Raw genomic sequence first — 16,500 nt, 5'->3', positions numbered from 1 at the left:
TTGAACTATTATTATTCTTTCTTTCTTATTATCTCCTCTCTTTAATCAGGTGATGAAAGCAGATGAACTTTAGGTGTTCTCTCTTATTATATTGTTCCCTTTTTAAGTTTTGGAAGAACCTTCTGATTCCACACCAACATCTGCTCCACCAAAAAGCCTAATTGGACATCCAACTTGCTCTGTAAGTGAAAACGAATCTTATATATCTATAATAATACTATTATGTATGCTCTCACACTCCACTAAATTAGCCACAAAAGGCAAATTGTTAGCTTCATTGTTAGAATTGAAGATTTAATCCTTCACTTTACTTAATGCCTTGCTACTGTTCCTCGTTGGGTTCCTGGGATTGTACACTGAACAGTATCAACTAATTTATATATGAAATTAATTATAATATAGTCTATAAAGTTGTTGGAGAATCTCTCTTCAATTTAGGAATAACGTTTATTTGTCACCCAATTTTGAAGTATTTTTGTATTTAGTTGTTGTCATTAGTACATATATTTAATGGGATAATGGTGTGGCAAATTAAATATATATGGATTTGATAGATTAATGAGAATGCCACCTCCACATTTCATTAATAATATTATGGACAACAATTAAATAGAAGCATAATTCAACATCTAGGGGACTTAATTAATAGAGGTTTTTAAAGCTTTAGAGAATGAATGATTATTCACAGGATTCGAAGTTGATGACAGCTTATGATTTAGTGCAGCAAACTTAGTAATGGAAGCTAAAGACAAGTTACAATTTAATTATCCTAACAAAATTGGAACTTAGGAAAGAGGGCATCTCCTTTTAGAAGTGTTTAGTAGTTTGTATATCAGAAGTTGTATACTTTTGATCAGATCAGTTTGAACAATTTGGTAGAATGTGTAAAAATAGGTGTTGTATTGGCTATACTCGACTAAAGTAGATGGAAACATTTTAAAATGGGAGAAAAAAGGTTTTTCATTTTGAGCAGACTGAATTAGGGAAAAAAGGAAAAAAAAAGATAAGAAGGTATCAATGAGTCCATTTTAAAAGTAGAGTTTATTAAATTTAGAACTTAGAACATAAAAAGTGGGTTGTTTCGATCTTTGATATAATTAATTTAAAATATTTGGAAGTTGATCAATCTTGGTGGGTTGTTGATCATATTGGATAATATCACATTTTAATTATTTATAAGATAAGATTATCTTTGTGTGATATATAAATAATGTGAGTAGATGTATATGTCAAAATATGGATTATGGAACATATTCTAATATGAATTATCCCAAACATTATATTATTCTTCAATTTGTGGTTAGTATTATTTCACTTAACACATAATTTTCTCTCTTTTGTATTATAATAATTGAAAATCACTAATGGAAATTAAAGTTAGGCCCTTTGTTTGATTATCTAGGTGATGTTATCTTAAGATGAAATGAACATAATTGCATGCCTAAAAAGAAGTACAATGAAATAATGAACATTGTTCCATATATTAGGTATAAATACCTAACCATACATTTAAATTCTTTGTAGCCACGACAATCTCGAAAAGAAAACTTTTTTGGTTATGCTGTGGGTTTGATTTTCACTCGATCCTAGATTTTCAAATGTTACGATTGTTTCGAAGTCCTTAATGCGTAACACTTTGAGTTTATAAGAGAGTTATATGAATGAACCGATATCACATGTGAATGAGAGACATTCTGATAACATGAAAGTATATGATTAAAAAAGACTAATTGTACTTATACTAACAAGGTGTACCTTCCTTTTCAATGGTTCAATCATAGAAACTTCAAAGTTAAGTGTGCTTAGTTTGGATAATCAATCTTACATTGGTTGACTTATTGAGAATTTTACTAATAGAGATAACTTCTGCTCTTAAAAGCTTTAATAGATAGGTTGCAGGGGAAGTTTGGGAGTCATGAAGTGCGGATTTCAAATCCTAACATTAAGTGCATTACACCTAAGTTTTGAAATCTTACAATTTTACACTTAAAAGGTTCAAAATGTTACAAGCTCCGAGATTGAATTCCGTTTTAATTTGATATATAGGTTTCAATATATTTACACTTTTGAATTTGATTTTTCACTAAATATTAGTATGTAATTAACTTAAAATAATTATAATAGATTAAATTCCAGAATTATTTATCACTATTAAAATTAATTATATTTTTTATGCATAATAATTTTAAATTAATTAATATACACAATCGCCATATATGATATATAGTGAATATTTAGTTTAAAGATGAGAATCAATAGAGAATATCTTAAAACCTAGGAACTAAATTTAACTAAACGAAATTAATATTTTGAAATTATGGATCAAATTTAAATCGAAACAAAACTTAAGATATAAAATTGTAATATTTTAAAATAAATAAATTAAATGGAAATTAGATGAATTTAAAAATATATATTTTAACAAAAGAAAAATCTAATTTTATTTTTAATACTTTTTTTTTTTTAGCATTCTTCAACTTCATGTCACATTTATCTAAACCAACATGGATGTTAAATTTAGTTTCCTTTTCACTTTAGTACCTATGAATAGAAGGAATATAATAAGTAATATTATATATGAAACTAAAATTGATTATCAAAACAACATATTCCTATTTTATTCCAAGAATATATTGTTAAATCATTAAATTGACTTCTAAAACTTAGTTCTTTTAATTTAAAAAATTAAAATTTAGTAAATATCATTTGAGAAAATCTCATAAATGATGGAATGATTCGATAAAATTTTCATATTTAGGGACGAATCTTGAGAGAGCATGGAGCAAGTGCCTCCTTTAACTTTTAAAAAACATGTACGTACACAAAGTGGTATGTACAAAAATTTTATATAGGAACACAAAACACTATGTAATAAACATATTAAAAAATGTTAAAAGAATATCTCGTTTTATTGGTACTTTAGTAATATTCACTGTATTTGTAGCAATAAAGAAAGATCGACAATTTTCACTTGATTTTTGTTATAAAGTAAATATATATGAATTTAAATAAGAAATCATTGAAACTTAGTTTCATAAAAATAGTTTAGTTATAATCGAACAGTTTTGGAGTGGTCGTAAGAACAAGAAATTAGTAAAATAAAATATTATTTAATATAATATAATTTAGTACTTCAAAATTAATATTAAAATGCAAAAATCATTAATGGAAGAGAGCATGTGCCTCTAAATTCGCACGTTCATACAAATTGTTATTCAACGAAATTGAGGTATCGTGTAAGTATTCTATACTTGATAAGCCCAAGTTTTATTCGTTCAATTCTTCTCTTTTATTTTTAACACATATTATATAGTTTTCATTTTGATTTTCAAATTTTAATTGTTTTTTAAATGACACATTTATATTATTTAATTTTTTAAAAAAATATTTCCCTTGTTTTCTCTCCGATTTACAATATATATTATAATATTCTCTTTATTAATATTCAACTTTGCACGTTTTTTAAGTAGATTTTTTAAAAATTGTAGATTTTACAAAATATTTACAATCTATAGCAAATTCTATTACTGATAGTAATTGATATGGATAAAAGACTATTAGTGACATGATCTACATTTGAAAATATTTTAATTTATTTTTTTATTTTAAAAAATGCATGCAATTATATATCATTTAATTTGTTTTATTAATATTCCTTATTTTAGATATTTATCAATGTACTTTTTATATATATCTATAACGAATATCTAAACTAAAGAGTATTAATAATAAAAATTAAAACAAATTAATATATGTATATAAATTTTTTTATTTTAAATTTAAATCATATTTATAATTTTTCTAAAAAAATTGAAGTACGTCCCAACCACTCAAAATAGAGATTTTGAAATCGATTTTATCCGAACATATTTGCTGAAGTGTTTGATGGTTGCATAAAATCACTATTTTGAAAAGTATAATTTGTTCGATAGTGAATCGAAACGAACCCTCTGTATCTAAACTTTTTAAATTGTGTTCGGTAACTCTATTTTTTTCTTTAAATTTGTTTTATTAGCAATAATTTTTGGACCGTCAAGAACAATAGCAAATTATGAGCTTTACTTTGAAAAAAATAGCAAAAATAATTTTAAATTATTAGAGTAGCAAAACATAAAAATTAGGAAAATAAATAAATGAAACAATCTCTTAAATGAAAATACAATCGTTCACTTAAATCTCAAATATAATATAATTGAAATAACACATGCTACATAAAAATTAAAAATTCTCCCAAAAAGCATAAAGATTAAAAAACTTATCATTAATGGGAAGCTCCACCTCGTGCGTGTAAAAAACTTTTAAAATCAAATGATAAAATATTATATAATCTGAAAACAATGAATGATAAATATGAAAAATTGTGTATTTGTTTGTTGTAATAAAAAGTTACTAAAAATTGACCAAAACTATGAAACGTACAATGAAAAAATTATATTATCAATCGTTTTATGGATAGCAAAAAAGTATGAATTAAATAGCTATTATTATATATTAATAAAAATAAATTGTTAATAATTTGATTTGAAGTCTACAAATCCGAAAATCTGGTATAATTTGAAGGTATAGATCTAGCCGATGTTGGTTAAATGAGATCAATCTTGAAAATAAATATTTATTTAATATTTTTATAAAATTGAATGATACGTAAATACATTGTATTCATGATTCTAGTTTATATTGGATTATTTTACTCTGCACAAATACACTGTATATGAGAAAAAGAAGTTTCCGTCTATGAAAAGGTAAAATCGTTTGAAAAGTTATAAAAAAAATATCTAGTTCAAGCGATTTTATTAAAAATCAAAATATTTTTAGAATTTAATATTTTCCAAAATTTTAACGGAAGTTTGAAGTATCCATTTTTTTTTATAAAATGTAAATACTTCTCATTTTCTTCTATTTAGGTAAATTTTCTTTTATTTTATTTAAAAGATTAAAATTCAATCCATTTTAAGGGGAATTTTTATGAATAGAGAAAAGAAAAAACCTATTTATAAAATTAAGCAAGGGCTAAAGAAATTGGATGAATTTTGCTTTATAATATTTGAAACTGTCCCTTTTATTTAAGCTTGGAGGTCCAACCATCAATTTTATTTATTAATTCAATACATTTATCTTTTCTTTTTCAATCCATATTTTTTCATTTTGGTAATTTTGACATTGATGCATTGTCACTCAATTTAAGTAATGGCATCTTATCATGAAAAGAAGTCACAAGTGAGCATCTAGTTGTCCATATCTCATGAGCATCGATGCAATATCTCCATAACCTTTAAATCAATTACATGATATTATACGTCTTCCAAAAAAATTAAAGTGGTATATCGAAAAATGGAATTATATAACATGCATCTATTCACATAAAAAAAATCTCCATTCTATCATCTACAATAATCACAGATTGAATATCCGATTTTCCTATGGCAGGATTCAAAGGCAAACCAGAAAAAAAGTGTTATTCTTCATTCAAATTCTTACAAATATTACCAAGTGCTTTGCCACCCAAATCATTCTGATCATATTGGTGAAGAGGAAATCAATGTGAAGTCCGAATATGTGGCAATAGAGAGAGAAGAGTGTCTGCTACATCATTTTCATCACCATCCATATATTTGCACAATTGTCTGTATAGTCATGCAAGTAAGACAACCAACCATCCAACTATATCTTCAATCTAACAAAGATGCATGCTTTCAATAAATCTAAAATTTGGTTCCTCAAAATCAATTTATATAAAAATTTGTTGGATAATAATATTTATCTTTAAAGAAAATATAAAATGTGAATATGTTCCTTAAATTTACTACAAATTGCTCAATGGGACTGGTTTTTAAAATATTCAACTTTAACTATTGTTTGGAATTAAATTTAAAATTTATTAAAAATACGTTTAGATTAGAATCGAACTCTTTTAGGTATGGCGATCAAATTTCTAAAAGACAGAGAATGAAAGGATGTTTATGTCTTTGTTTTTATTCATGCAACTTCTTGTCATATTTGTTCTTAACAAGGCATCATATGTTCTATCTTTCTTTTACTATTAGCCCACACTCCTAAATCAAATAGACTATTTTGACGTTTGTTATTTTAAATACTTGACAATTTTGAAAAAAAACGTCAGAAAAACGAGTGTTTCTGGAGATAAAATGTCAGATTTTTTGTGAAAAGGTGGAGGTGGACAAATTTTCGAAAACTTTGCACACGTTGGGGCCTTTCTTGACGTTTCAAAACCATCAAGTGGTATGTACCTTTCTTGACGTTTTAAAAATGTCAAGTACTGGTATCTATTTTTTACTTGATGTTTTGAAAAACATCAAGAATTTTTATGACAAGGTGAAGGTGGGCTAATTTTCGAAAAAAATTCATGTCATGGCCTTTCTTGACGTTTAAAAACTGTTAAGTGGTATGTGCTTTGCATGTCAAGTAGTATCTAATATTTTCTTGATGTTTTTGCACACCTCAAAAATTGAGTACGACTGGTTTTTTTTACGGTATTTGTTCAAGACATATGACACGTAATTGTTCATATTTTTCCAATTTAATTGAATGTTCTTCAGAACATGTGACTTTTGGTGATGCCGTTAAAGGATGAATTCTAGCAAAGGGGACATTGTTAGTCAGTATCTCCCTAGATTTGAGGTAAGGTATCTTGAAGGACTAATTACTGCTAATCTTATAAGCATAAGTCAGTTGTGTGAACAGGAGTATACTGTGAATTTCTATAAAGAAGATTGCATAGTGATTGATGTAAGTAATGCTGAAGTTATGAGGGGTATGTGTCAACCTGGTAACTGCTATCATTGGAAGTTAAATAAAACTAAGTCTTGTAATTGCTAGAGAATGAGTTTTCTATTTTATTTGCAAAGAAAGAGTTTGTTGGATTTTTTTTTTTTGTTGTTGGGATAATTATTGAAGACCTATTTATTTTAAAAGAACTTGAGTTATCTGAACACTTAAATTGTATTTGTTGAAGATTGCTCTGATGTGTTATTCAAGATTATTTTATGAAGTATTGTTTTTTGAAGTTTCAAGAAGAAAGCTTATTCAAGATTATGAAATGAGGGGCAATATGCTTTGTCTACCGTGGTGTTGTCTATGTTTTGATGTTTTCTTGCTTCCGTTTGAGTATGTTGTGACTTCTAGAATCTTTTATCTATATCTTTTTATAAAGAAGATCTTGAAGACTATTGATGGCCTTAAAATTAATTCATGAGAAAGACCCATATTTATTTCTTGGCTCGTTTGTTTTTACCTAAGAAGAAAAATTGGAAGTTAGTCTTATTTGCAACCGTTGTCCATTCATCTTCGTCTTCTTGTGTTTTTGGCTGGAAAGATTGTTTCCATTTCTTTCAAGCTTGAACAATGGTGAATACTTGTCGTGCAAAGTATCAAGATCCTTCAGTTGTTCCAGAATATTATAATATCATAATTAACTTGCATGGAGTCCGAATGAGAGAAAGTCTTTTAAGAGTGTTCCTACTCATCATTCATATAGTTGACCATATGTTCGTAGATACTCCTAGACCAAATCCGAGGACTCTGTCGCTAAGTTATAGGCTATTCCAGAGCTCTCATGTTCCTGATATTAAGCACAATGTATGGCCTTTCAGGGAAGCTCGAATGTTTGATTTAGAGGATTTCAATATTTCTTTAGAAGGAATTTCAATTCCTAGTGATGTTGCCTCACAAAGTATCAACACTTAGCTGTGGAATCCGATGATTTGTGAATCTTCATCAATGTGTTGACTGATCAATATGTACCTCCATCATAGTGAATTCTTTTTGTGTTCAAAGAGGGAGTTTTTTATGTTGGTAGATTGTTGGAAGTTATGTTCTGGTGGGTTCTTATTATCATCTCTATGATGTTTCTTTTGGTGTTGTGGTTTTGATTGAACATAAAAGGAATTCTTCTCTTTTTAACAAAAATGGGGAGTTTGTTGAATTTTTTGTCAAAAAGAATTAAATAAGAATTTTTCTTAACATTTAGTGATCGATGGCTTTTTTATGAAGATAAAGATTTTGAAGATTGATCTATTTATTAAGAAGTTTGTTGGATAAATTATTATTTATATTTTAAAAGATAAAGATTGACCTATTTATTAGGAATCTTAATAGATATCTTTTAACCAATAAGATAAGGAAGATCTATATTGTTGTTGCTCGCCAGATTGGGTTTTGATGACACTGGACCTTAATTCGAAAAGCAGTATTTGTCGAAGAAGTTTTTGAAAGTATTACAGTTACCTTCTGACTTATGACAGATTATTGAAGATTGTCAAATGATTTGACAGAGTATCGATTGATAAGAAATATGAATAATGGAGGCTTAGATAATTGTACTGCAGTCAATGAATTCAGGGGAAGCTTGAATTCGTCTTCGAGGAGATTCATGATGGGGCGAAAGATGGCCGGAATGGGGAGAAACACGCACGGGAGGAATAGGGGAAATTTAGGGGAGAAACGCGCACGGAAGGAATGGATTGGGGAAAAATTAAGGGTTTAGAAGGGGAAATTGTGTGTTTTTTTTAAAATATAAAGTTGTAATTTTAATTTTTTTAAATATAAAATAATAAATTATTTAATGGTAATATTCTATAACATCACATAACTGTCGCGAGAAGTATTATCCGAAAAATTTCGTTTTTTCCGGCAAAAAACGCAAAATTTTTCATTTTGTGACAGTTTTTTCTTCTCCCTTCCATTTTGTGAGATACACAACTGTTATAGTAGACCGATTTTCTTGTAGTGTCACGATTACCTTTAGGGGAAGTTTGAGTTTATTTTAAGTTGTGGTAATAACTTATCAAAGTAGTTTTAGATTTAATTTACTAACTTTTGAACCTCAATAATATTTTTTATATGAGCCAAAAAGCTCTCCAAACATCGGCCAAACTTGTCGAAGTGGGTTATTAAACCCTTCCGTATTGATTGATCTTTATGTTTCTTTAGCTATCGAGTAGTTAATTATTTTCCATATATACCATATACTAGAATGGTTGCTACCAAATGGTGGTGTCTTACTGCGACATTTTCCTTCATATAAAACTGTACTTACAAAATCCTTTTGAATTCAAAATCTTTTGAAAAGAAAAGATAAAGCAACGTGATGTTAATTTTAGTTTGAATATTTGGTTTGGCTTTCTAATATTTTCACTATTAGAAATTTAACCAAAAAAAAAATCTTAATCAATTCATAATCAAATTAAATTACTTATCCTAATAGAAAAAGAATTGATTAAGAATTTAATTTTTTTGTTAACTTTATTTATTTATAAATTAATTAATAATTAGAACAACACCTCAACATTAACCCTAAACCCCAACCCTATTTATTTTTTTTGTACTTTCCTAATCCCCTACTACTTTATAGCTTTTCTATTATTACGTACGTCCTAAGTTTCGTACTTTATTGAATGATAAGTAATTTAATTTGATTAAGAATTGGTTAAGAATTGATTAAGAATTGATTAAGAATTTAACTTCTCTGTTTTGTTCAATATTAGAAAGCCAAACTAATATATTCAAACCAAAATTAATACCAATTTTATATGAAGCAAAAACTCACACCCATTGGCAGCAACCATTCTCTTCAGCAAGTTGAACTTCCAAAGCTACGCCTTTGACATTACAATACCTATGTTAGGAAGGGAGAGGGATAGCAAAAGGATTAAAACGAAAATATCGACCACAAAGAAATTAATCAAGTAAACCGAAACTCAATATCTAGTCTATGGTACAAATGCAACTTTGGTAGAAACGGTGCCAACACCGTCTTTGTCTTAATAATCCTTATTTGAATTCATATACCACAATTTACAATCGGATGGTTGTTAAGAGATTCTTCCTTTTAAATTAGAAAAAACTTCACACGCCAAACAACCTTCCCACAAACTCAAACTAAATTTCTTTCCGAGCATTTTAAAAAAGAAAATTGTAGAGAATGGAATAGAGTAAGCATTTGAATTCAAATATACGGAGTAATCAAACACCCTCTCATAAACATTACACAAAGCAAGAAAACAAACCCCCCACAAATTCTATGGAAGGGCAAAGTAAATTGTAGAGGTTGAAAAATCAGTGAACATCCCAACTCAAATTTACTAATTTCAACAACAATACCAATATACAAGGCCTCCATACCAAGTTTTTTTCTTAAATTCACCCATCTCCGCATTTTCTTAAATTTATTTTACGTTTTCAAAACATGAACAAAACTAGATACTATTTGACATTTTTCGTATCACTTGACAGTTTTGAAACGTTTCAAAACTTGACCCACCTTTACCTTTCAATAAAAGTTCTTGATGTTTTATCCTTGAAATCACCAATTTATCGATGTTTTTAAAATGAAAAACGTCAACAGTCTATTTTTTTTTATTTAATTGAGTTAATCATAAATCAAAGATAGATTCTTTATCTAGAAGGATATAAAGATGATGTAATACTCCATATGTATTTTTTCTTTTAGAAAAAAGAAAAAAAATTCAAAAGTTACAAAACCAAAAAAAAGTTATTCCTAATTAATGACTTTGAATGATAAACCCAAAGGACTTATTTATAAAAGGGATGTCACTAGTGGTTTTATTTTGATTGAACATAAACAAATTTAGAGAGAGAGAGAGAGAGAGAGAGAAATGGAGAAGATAGGTAAAACGTTTGAGAAGGCAAAGCCATATTTGGGAGCAATCGCATTAAGATTTGCATCAGCAGGAATGTCTATTATTTCTAAGGCTGCTTTAAACCAAGGAATGAACCAACTTGTTACCATTGTTTATCGTTATTCTATTGGTGCCATTGTTGTTGCTCCTTTTGCTTTCGTTTTGGATAGGTATATATATATATCAATATATGTGTGTGTGTTTTTTCTTTGGGTATAATAACGATACTTAACTATCATATGTATATTCTCATTCATTCATTTCCATGGCAGGAAAATAAGACCAAAGATGACTCTCCCCATCTTTGCCAAGATTCTTCTCCTCGGCTTACTCGAGTAAGAACTCAACCACCCTTCATCTTTTTCTCTCTTTTAAGAAAATATATATATTCATAAATGAGTTTACTGTAATAGTTACGTGAGCGTGTCCGTCTTTGTGAGGCGAGACTAGTCCCACCCTTGCATGTGTCATGCCCACCATTCACCCTTGTGTGTGCAATGCTAGCGCATGTGTCATTCTCATCCAACCCATCCTTGTGCACCGTCAGTGTTTAGGGGTATTATGCAAGCAGGAAGGGTGGGTAAGCATGATGTTAGACATTATATTAAATTTATATTTATTTATAAACATAAATGAGATGGTCTAAAGAGGTCTTGTATTCAACCCCTCCAACCATTTTATTTCTTCTCTAGTCAAATATTATATTAAATTTGTTTTTAAATACTAACCGAAAGTTTTGAGTTAAATGGTGTCTTGTAAGAGATTGGGGTGGGCATGGTGTATGCAAGATGGGTGGGTTGGTGAGAGACTGGGTGCGCGCAAAAAGAGTCAGGTTGGTGGCCAGATGAGGGTATGGAGGGACGAGCACAAGGGATGCTGCGCGGGCATACTAAAGTTATTTCAGCATATAAACAAGTATATATATATATATGATACGATATGTGCGCGAGGACTCTAGGAGGATAACAACATCGTCACTATGTCATATGTAACTATTACAGTGAAATCATATATATTTATAAAGAGTTTTCATATATATACCTTTATAAAACGGTGAGTTACACATGGTCGTTGGGTATGACATGCTTCGATAAAATAACTAGAAACTAACCTCAAATTTATGTGTTACAGGCCAGTAATAGCCCAAAGCTTGATTTACTCTGGCACTAAATACACAACAGCAACTTTTGCAACAGCCATGTGCAATATTCTTCCTGCCTTTGCATTTCTAATGGCTTGGATTTGTAGGTATATATATATATATAGATAGATAGCTAAATTCAAAGAGAGCTCATTGATTAATTAATTCTAATTTTGATATTATTGATGGATAGCTAATTGATTATTATTATGTGTTTCTGAAGAATGGAGAAGGTGAATATTAGAAGCTTAAGAAGCCAAGCAAAGATTTTAGGGACTTTAGTAACAGTTGGAGGAGCTATGATGATGACACTTTTAAAAGGACCTTTATTGAGTTTGCCTTGGACCAACCAAAATAATTTAAATCCTCATTCTTATTCTACTCTTCCAAATAAACAACAACCTGTTAAAGCTGCCATTGTTATCACCATTTCAAGTATTTGCTCCTCAGCTTTCACCATTCTTCTGGTACAAATTTTATAACTAGTTTCTATTTAATTTCTTTAGTTAAAAGAAAAAGAAAAACAACTGTTCAAAATCTACATTTTTTTTTTCCAATAACCAAAAAGAACAAGAATTGAAAGGTGAATAATGAGCCTGTGTAGTTTTAATTTTTTAAAAACAAAAAACCAATTGACGAGTCCATGTTATTCTTTTTTATGTTTTAAAAAGGCCTTTATTCTTTAAAATATAATTCTTTTGTTATTCTTCGACCTTTGCTAAATGTTCTTTTAAAAAACTATATTGGAAAGGTAAGTAAACTATTATATTCTTTAGAATATCGGAAAGAAATTGAGATTGGAATGAGTACAGTATTAGTATGAGTGACAGTGTTCAAGTTTCTAATTCCAATATATTTATAGTCACGCTACCACAAAACATTTCTACTTCAAATGTAATTTTGAAACATTTGCAAAAGGTTGAGACGTGTTTGAAATTAAAACAAGAGTACAAAGTTGGTATTTTGTAAAATTATAATAGAAAATTTTAATTGCTTCATTGGTTGTGTTATAGGCACATACAATAAGAACATATCCAGCTGAGCTCACATTAACAACATTCATATGCTTGGCTGGAGCTGTTGAAAGTACTATTTTAGCCTTAGCATTTGAATGGGACAATCCATCTGCATGGGTTTTACATGCAGATTCCATACTCTTAGCTGCCCTCTATGGTGTAAGTAATTTTACTTTATCTTTTTAAATTAATGTATCAACGTTTATTTTTTAATACGACAATTGTACGAGTAGGATCAAACCTAAAAAATGCATATAAATTACCACTTGGACTAAGTTTAAGGTTATGTCAATTACAGGGCATAATATCGTCCGGGATTGCTTATTATCTTCAAGGAGTGGTGGTGAAGTTAAAAGGACCCGTGTTTGTAACTGCATTCAATCCTCTTAGTATGGTTATAGTTGCTATAATTAGTTCGTTCATATTTGCCGAGACATTGCGCTTAGGAAGGTAACACTACTAATAACTCTCCAAACCATTTAATTCTAATGTCATATTTCTTCTCCATGTTAATTTGGTTTTTTTACGACATTACTATATCTTTTAAAAAAAACTTTCAAATATAGTAAAATGAATCAAAATATAACAAAATTTTAAATATATCTATGAGCCGATAGATACTTAATAGAAAGTTATTGATAGAATTTGAAAGTTTGTTATATTTTTTAAATATGTACCGTATTTTTCATTTACAAAATTTTCTCACATTTTAATCGAGAAGTATTAGGGTATTAGAGTTGAGTTGACAATATTTGATATTTAAAACAAAAGTGTAAAAAATGTAAAAAGGACACAATAACTCTTGTTGACCTATGCTTTTATTAGCTCTATATGCACAGTAAACATTAAGAGTACACTTGTTCAATATAAATAGGGAGTTTTCCAATTGTAAACATGTTTTTGTATTGTTAAATTCTTGATCATATTTTACTATTGTTAAATTCTTGATCATATTTGATTTAATTCTTGATCATATTTTATTATTTGATTACTTGTATGTTTTCTTTTTCTCCAATTTTTAGTGTTTTAACTTTCATAAATAAAAATAAGCCTTTTTGTTTCAAGCACTCCACTAAAGTTCTTTTAGTGCTAATTTATGTGGAATAATTGTGACCACATCTTCCGTGGATTCCTTAGTTGAATTTTTTTTTTTGTTTGAAAGGACTTCTTAATTATTAATTTAATTATTGTTTGGGCAACACTATTTCATTTCTTTTCGTATTTTTGTTTTTGAAAAGTAGGGCTATTTTATTTCCAACCTCAAATCAAATTTCAAAAACAAAAAATTTAAATTATTTTTGTTTTTCAAAATTAGCTCAATTTTTTAAAAGGTTGGTAAATGAAGGGTGATTTTTTCTAAAAAAAAAATATAGCAAAATTTAGATCTAATTTTTTAAAGTCTATTATTGACTATCGCATCATTAATGGAAGTTTAATAAATTTTGCAATATTGTTTAGAAAGGTTATCATGCACTTAATTATCACTAAAACGCTATCTATTCTACTGTCTCATCTCTTTTCTCAACTTGAGAAAGTGATTTCAAACCTGCATTTTATGGAGAACTTTGTAGGTTAAATTTTGTTGAGAAATAACTTTTCTTTATTATTATATTTTTCACAAATTACAACTCTCTTTGCTAAGAAAAACACTAAAAATAGTTTTATTTTTCAGGGTTGTTGGTGCAGCTGTGATAATTATAGGCCTTTACTTGGTATTGTGGGGCAAAAGCAAAGATAAATTTCAATTAAAAAATGGAAATAATGATGATGATGATGATAATAATGAAGAATTGCCAACTTCAATCCAAAACTCAAGAACCACAAAACAGCAGTTGAAGCCTTTAGATTCAACAATAAGCCATTAAGTAATGGTGTCTTCCAAAATGGAGAAACAATTGAAATTATACATTGCAACTTTTTTGATCATTTGTGTAATTGTATAACAGCAAAGATAAACAAAGTATCACATATTAATTATTGTTCCATAAACCCAATTACAATAATCTATTAATTAATTTACCTTATTATTCAATCTAATCAAAACTTTCTGTCTTATCTTGTATCTATACTTTTAAAAAAGTTTCAAATTTAGATTTACCTATATAATTTAATTTATTAATCTTATGGTTCTATATTCCATATATATTAGCTTGATCCTCATGGTTGACTTATCCTTTCAATCAAATTGATTCTATTTCATTTTAAAATGAAAGCCAATTCACCAAAATAAAGAATCTAAATATTCATTTCATCGATATACTTTTAATTGTCCCATTGATCAAAATAAAGAATTTAAATATTAATTTTGTCGCTGCACTCGTACGTGTGGGAAGAAGTTCTTGACAATGAAATTGAATTTCGTTGGCGTATGTATCTTTTCTCCGACATATATTGATGCGTTGACATACAAGTTTTATCGACGAGACGTACAAGTTTTGTCGATGCAACATAATTTTGTCGGTATAATGCATTTTTACCTACGAAAAATGTTGAGTTGGCATATAAGTTGTTCCGACGAAAATACATGTTTCGTCGATAAAAAACCATTCTTCAAAATGCGGTAAAAAACATATGTATATCGACGTTTTCATATGTTTTTGTCTGCATAAGTAATTTACAATTTTATACATGAACTGTAATTGTTAAATAAACAAATTTTTTTAATAATAATATCTAATTATGCATGACCAATAATTAATCGATAATTAAATCAATTGATGAACAAATATAATAAAAATAAGCTTCTATATTAAAAATCAAACTGATATTCAATTCAACGATGTAACATTTGTAGTATATATACATTTGAGGATCGCTAAGTTTTCACAAATCTCACATATATCATTTCCTAAGTCAAAGTTTGTATAAAGGCATAAATATTAAAATGGTTTAATATTAAAATTTTACATATATGTATAAATTTTGCGTCGGCATAAATATTAAAATTGTTTAATATTTACATAAGTCCCATGTGATAAGAGAGATAATAAAACCGGTCGAAATACTTTGAACTATGACAAAATGCCAATGTTTATCTACGATAGACAATGACAACATTTTGTTATATTTATAAATAAATTGGCTCACCTTATATCAAAAACAACTTGTTGGTTAAATATTTTATTTTTCTTTTTTATTTTTTAAAAATTAAGCTTTTAAACACTCATTCCATCTTTAAATTTTTTGTTTTGTTATCTACTTTCTCGTGATATTAAATAAAGGAAGCCAAAATTTATAAACTAAAAACGAAATGGTTTTTTAAACTTGTTTTTGTTTTTTGAATTTGACCAAAAATATCGTTGTTGTACGAATAAGGATGGAAATTATTTTTCAATTAATAAACTTAATTGTAACAAAAAAGAGGCTAAATCATTAATTCAACCTCAAAATTGTTGCAACACTCAAATATGAAAATAGATAGGGAAAATTTTGCAGTGGTTTGTGTTCAAATCAAAGCTCATATTCCCCACACCCTCTTTGTTTATGGAAATATGATATGGATGCCACATTTCACAAAATGGAAATCTATAAGATATATGAAATTGGAATGGAAATATGAGATGGATACCATTTTCACGTGTCTTTCTCATCATGTTAAACAATCACATAAACAATCGTATTCGAAAAATCAAAACGATCTTATACTTCTTATAAAATAGATAAAGTACTACTCTTCTAATCATTA

General features: G+C 28.1%; 1 protein-coding gene and 1 long non-coding RNA gene across 3 annotated transcripts; both read left to right on the top strand.

The window, feature by feature from the left end:
• Positions 1 to 5,386: 5,386 nt before the first annotated feature.
• Positions 5,387 to 8,582, top strand: LOC105435516. Its single transcript, XR_969574.2, has 3 exons — positions 5,387 to 5,640; positions 6,558 to 6,639; positions 8,262 to 8,582. It is a non-coding gene; the product is annotated as an uncharacterized LOC105435516 (long non-coding RNA).
• Positions 8,583 to 10,574: 1,992 nt separating this feature from the next.
• On the top strand, positions 10,575 to 14,847 carry LOC101208640 (WAT1-related protein At2g39510). 2 transcript variants are annotated; one of them, XM_004142688.3, is made up of 7 exons: positions 10,575 to 10,828; positions 10,931 to 10,993; positions 11,790 to 11,906; positions 12,023 to 12,266; positions 12,813 to 12,974; positions 13,114 to 13,265; positions 14,488 to 14,847. In XM_004142688.3, exons 1-7 carry the CDS (start codon positions 10,635 to 10,637, stop codon positions 14,678 to 14,680), a joined length of 1,125 nt encoding a protein of 374 aa, XP_004142736.1. In that variant the 5' UTR covers positions 10,575 to 10,634; the 3' UTR covers positions 14,681 to 14,847. The 2 variants fall into 2 exon arrangements, with proteins under 2 accessions (XP_004142736.1, XP_031740967.1); XM_031885107.1 differs by lacking the exons at positions 10,575 to 10,828; positions 10,931 to 10,993 and adding an exon at positions 11,077 to 11,711.
• The last annotated feature ends 1,653 nt before the right edge of the window (positions 14,848 to 16,500 follow it).

This window comes from Cucumis sativus, chromosome 5, assembly GCF_000004075.3.
Source record: "Cucumis sativus cultivar 9930 chromosome 5, Cucumber_9930_V3, whole genome shotgun sequence".
Lineage (NCBI taxonomy): Eukaryota > Viridiplantae > Streptophyta > Magnoliopsida > Cucurbitales > Cucurbitaceae > Cucumis > Cucumis sativus.
This window is presented reverse-complemented; position numbering and strand designations above follow the sequence as displayed.

What these genes read in the sequence shown, in the direction of transcription:
- LOC101208640 (XM_004142688.3), top strand. Translation starts at nt 10,635, where the DNA reads ATGGAGAAGATAGGTAAAACGTTTGAGAAGGCAAAGCCATATTTGGGA. An exon ending in TTTGCTTTCGTTTTGGATAG is followed by an intron (nt 10,829 to 10,930) that starts GTATATATATAT and finishes TTTCCATGGCAG; the next exon opens with GAAAATAAGACCAAAGATGA. An exon ending in CTTCTCCTCGGCTTACTCGA is followed by an intron (nt 10,994 to 11,789) that starts GTAAGAACTCAA and finishes TATGTGTTACAG; the next exon opens with GCCAGTAATAGCCCAAAGCT.